The sequence below is a fragment of the Pundamilia nyererei genome, unplaced genomic scaffold (assembly GCF_000239375.1).
Source record: "Pundamilia nyererei isolate P.nyererei 1_Seehausen unplaced genomic scaffold, PunNye1.0 scaffold00050, whole genome shotgun sequence".
NCBI lineage: Eukaryota > Metazoa > Chordata > Actinopteri > Cichliformes > Cichlidae > Pundamilia > Pundamilia nyererei.
In genome coordinates, this window is record NW_005187451.1 from 1616697 (window position 1) to 1621560 (window position 4864).

The following is a 4864-nucleotide window of genomic DNA, read 5'->3' on the forward strand; positions in this document are numbered from 1 at the left end:
TGTGTGTGTGTGTGTGTGTGTGTGTGTGTGTTTACAATGTGCCTGACGGTGTGGGGTTTCCTCGCTCTATTTCGGTACTTCTGGGAAGTGCAGCGCTCCACGTGAGGGCACGTGTTTGCGTACACAACTCGGTGGATACGCAAAGTGCTGTAAACAGAGGTGTGTAGCTTCGGCCTGTGGTCGCTGCCACAGTGTCATCCAGCAGACTGAGACGGAGAGTAATCTAATTACACAGGTTTGGTTTCTCGATCAATGGACTTTAATTAAATCAGTGGCTGCTTAAAGTTTAGATATGAAATTGTGTTTTATTTAAAGGTTAGATTAGGTTATGCTTAGATTAATAAGTAAACAAACAGTAAACAGTTTATTTTTTATTTAATTGTTTTTGTTTTTTCATTTTGTTTTGTTATCTTTAACCTCCTAAGACCCGAACTCTTCCACAGCATCTTAAATTTCTCTTTGATATTTGGGCTGATTGGGGCCCAAGAACGAAAAAACAAAGAATTACCAGATTTATTTATTTTTTTACCTCATTTTTGTTTTTAAGAAAAACGAGAGCCACGTATGAGGATATTCGTTTAAAATTTTGATAGAACAGCAGCAGCATAACGTCCTCGTAAGTGGATATCAGGCCCATGTAAAGCAAAATTGAGTATTTTGGTCTAAATAACCCAGAATGAGATGTCCACACATGTGGACGCAGGTCCTAGGAGGTTAAATGAACTTTAAGAAGTTTGCAGTGGTTATCTGTAGGTAACTGGCCGTGAATAACTAAGTCTAACTAGCTGAGCAGTTTATTCTCTTTCTCTTGACCAGATTTTCGTTAGAGATGAAGAAATAAGATCTTAAATGTACAAGTGAGGTCAGAGGTCAAATGTTATATTTAGAATCCCCGTATACCTGGATTATTACCTGAATGCTTCCAATACAAACAAAGGCAGCAGAATGTTTTAAGGATAAAAGACAATTTATGAACCTTTGACCTTATTTGACCTTTAAGAAAAGGTCAAAGGTTCAAAGTAACATGACCTGAGGAATCCCCGTGCATCATTCCCTGTATGTTGTGTTTTATATAACAGTATTAACACTTTGACCTTCAGATCAACACATTTCCCTTAAAGGAAAGGTCAGAGGTCAAAAATGTTACACAGTACTTTGTTGTAATAATCCGTTTCTAAGGCTTTTTTTTAACACATAATCTTTCATTTAACCTTGAACACCTCGGTGCAGGCCAGATAATAAGATGACCCCACTCTGCAGCTCTACAACGTTTTATCGAGACCTTTGAATGACTCATTCAAAGCTGTCCGAGCTTTCACAGACTGGACGACACATCCCAGCGCCGCCGCAAACACGACCTCATAGAAACGAGAAAAACGGCTCATTTTTCATGTAGAACTTTCTAGAGTTTATCACTGATTTTATGTTTGATGCTGAGCGGGTGACGCGGAGCCCAACAGCAGGCCGTTATTGTCAGACGTGTAATCACTGAGTGCTAATGTAAAAGCATTGATCTTTACATCTACAGCACGTGGCTTACTGCAGTTAAGCAGCAGCTGCATTTGTCTTATTAATGTGACTTTTATAACCTCGTCATATTAACTAGATCACTCGCCTGCTCCTTAATTATCGTCTTTCCCTGCGATCCTGTTCAAAAACACGTCGGCGGTCTCGGTTACACTCGTCATCTCAGACCCACAGAGGTCTGTTTGTTGAAACCGCGTGTAATGAAATATCATCTTAATAAGCTCTAAAAATAACTGCTCCCATGTCGGCGAGGTTTGGATTTCCTCTCGTCTTTATCGTGCTTTCACTCCCAGACATCCTGCCTTGCTTAAACGATTTCCGTCAAACTTGGAAGTGCTCTTGCTGCTTCAGCGAGCTGCTGGCAAGAATGTGTTTAATGCACAGCAGCTGCAGCAGTTAGTCACCGACTACCAAACAGTGTGTCATATTTTTCAGCTGTATTATTCCCACTAATGGAAAGCTCTCAGTGCGCGCAGGCCGGAGTGCTCAGTTACACCGTGTGACAAAACACTGCTTTGTGTCAGATATCAGCCGCTTGTCTCTGATCCAGCTGCTGTCTGCCTCCCTCTCTCCCTCCTCTGTGCGCGTATGTTCCCATTCATTCCCGCAGAATTCCCCCCTGGAAGTAGACGACGAAGGATTCGTCATCCGAGCTGACAGCACTCAGAATGATATCCTTTTGCTCCTCCTGCATTCAGGGCCAGGAAAGACCATTAAGGAATATTTGTGTTTTGAACCTGTAATAAAGAATAACTGAGGATCCAGATGCGTGGCAAACAAAGAAGACGCCACAGAAAAGCCTCAGTGTTCACGAAACTGTTTTGAAATGAGCTGAAAACGTGGAGGCGACTCTTCTGTAACGCGTGACCTTACTGGGAGTCGATGGCACCAGCTCAGAGTAACTTTTAATAACTTGTGTCCTAAAGAATCGTCTGTAATCTTTTTTCCGTCACCTGTCTGCGGTGTCTCGCCCTCTCAGGAGTTTTTATTTAGTTTTTGGTTTATTCAGATCATTTGGTAGCAATCTGTTCTCTCTGGAACGTTTTTCATTTAATGTAACAGCACACGAACACTCCCAACCAAGAGGCTGAGTGCTTCTTACAGCCGCTCTATTGTCTTTTTTATGTCTGCACTATTTCAATTTCATGCCCGTATTTAATTGATGAATGTCCACCATATGTCATAAAAGTCTTTATTTAGCAGCCCGGTAATAACCATGACCCAGAGTGTCCACAGTTCAAGTCTAGCGGGGGTCTTATTCCCGCCCTCCCGTCAGTATTTCTAACTTAGTCTGAGCACCGCTCAGAAACTCTCCAAAAGAGTCAACGACGGCGATTTTGATCAACTAAATCTCGATAAACTTCCTGTTGAGTCTTGGGTCTAAATGTGAACGAGCACAAATATAATGAGGACCATCTGTTGGATGAAAACTGGAAGAACAATCGCTGCTCCAAATGATTCGCGTCTCTTTCGTTGCTGTGACCGAAGGAAAGCTTGACTCAAGTTGCGTGACGACAAATTATAACCCCTGAGATCACTGAAGTCTGGGAGACCCCTTAGCTGAGAAGGATTACGGTGATCTTTAAATGGATTGTATTCAGAAGGTGAGAGATGGAGTTTAACCAACGAGTCTGCGACGTTTTCAAATTAACAGTAGACGCAGACGCGCCCCTCGGCTCGGCTGCGTTCATGTTTGGTGGCAGTGTGAGTGGACGTGAGGAGGCTGCTCTCCCTGCCTGTGCCATCTCTCCACTAAGCTCCCCGCAGACACTAATCAGAGTCTGAAGGTGCACGTAACATTTTCATGTGCAGATTGAAGTCTGGGGAGAGGAGGAAGGGGGTGTGGCTTTTCTTGTGGCAGGAAGTGGCAGTTTGACAGTTCTGCACCACTTACCTGCAGGAAGCGGCGGTCCTGCTTATGTTCATCATGTCCGTCTGTCGGCCCCTCGTTGCTGCTGGTTGTGTTTTTGTTCAGATTTTAATGAAATGAAATGTTTCCCGGTTTAATTATATTTTCCTGTTTGTCTCAAGTCTCAGGTGGATCATTTTAACTGAAATTAAAAACAGCAGAGTCTTTGTGTCATTTAACCATCACGTAGTTTCTTCCTTGACCCTCCTCCACGCTGCTCCGAGGAGAAGGAGACCAACTTTTACTCCAGCGATTCAGACTTTGATGACGAAGAGCCCAAGAAGTTCCACATTCAGATCCGACCGGTGGCCAGCAGCAACCGCAGCAGCTCCGTTGCCACAGAGAAGGAGCTCAAAGCTACCGTGGGGGCGCTTACGCTGCCACCCAACAGAGGGCCGAAGCAGCAGGTTGGCTTTGATTTCCTTTAAATGAGGATATATTTGAGATGTGCACGTTAACCCTCCTCAAAACAGTCTGAAGACGTACTCTTAGTAAATTCCACAAAGAGACAATATGATGACAAACACATTTAACTTTGAACAAAAAACCTCAGCATGTTTCGGAAACGACTACTTTGTTTATCAGCAGGAACCGGGGAGCACAAAGTTATTAAGAAGCTAAAGCTTTGTTCCTTTGGGTATATTCATGGGATTTATTGACAATAATAAAAACACCCAGCAGAATGTCAGCTCCTACCCTTTTCATAGCTCAATATATTGAATATTTCTCACTCTCTGTCTCCACTTCCAGGTCAAGCGACATCTCTCCCGTAAGTTTGAATGTTGGCATTTAAACTGCTTTAAAAAATAAAGAATAAAACATTTCCAGTCCTTGCTGGTGTGCAGTAATACCTCTGCTTGTAACATAAGGCAGTGTTTAAAGTGCCATTTCTTAACTTTGTGTCCAGGAAACTCGAGTACCGCAGGAGGCCGATCAGAAGACGGGGACGCTGCCTCCCGCAGGGGTGAGTCTTTCAGTATCCAGACATCCAGTCCTTTATTTACACAGAATAAACAATAAAGATCTAAAGATAAATTTCTTATTGGGGAAAAATAATGGACAGATTAATGAGTAGTGAAGGCACTTGATAGTTTTCAGTTCTGTCTCTGTTTACATCTGTAAGAGTGTTTTCAGGTTGGTGTCCTTCGTTTTTGCGAGTCAGAATCATCTGTGTATCTGCAGCATCTCTCTGTGTTTCTAAGGTCAGGGGTCGGCAACCCTGGACGCGCACCGGCTACCGGGCAAATGCCGGATGGTGATCTTTCTTTTTTGTGGGCCGATTTTTATTATTATTATTTTGTAGTGGTATAAACAATGAAAGGTGGTGGATTGGCCAGATGCTGGTTGATTAACAGGGAGAGGGGGGCACAAAGAAATACTTTTCTTTCTTATTCTCATTTAAAATTTCTCACTTTTAATAAATAATTA

At 42.8% G+C, this 4864-nt stretch overlaps 1 protein-coding gene across 1 annotated transcript in view; it reads left to right on the forward strand.

Annotated features, from left to right (window-relative positions):
- The window catches only part of fcho1 (FCH and mu domain containing endocytic adaptor 1), a 58873-nt gene that overhangs the window by 44278 nt on the left and 9731 nt on the right, over positions 1-4864 (forward strand). The window contains exons 8-12 of the mRNA XM_013910852.1: positions 1946-2198; positions 3650-3843; positions 4187-4205; positions 4344-4439; positions 4639-4691. Of these exons, the coding sequence (XP_013766306.1) occupies positions 1946-2198; positions 3650-3843; positions 4187-4205; positions 4344-4439; positions 4639-4691 (615 nt within the window). The remainder of the gene's footprint in view (positions 1-1945; positions 2199-3649; positions 3844-4186; positions 4206-4343; positions 4440-4638; positions 4692-4864) is intronic.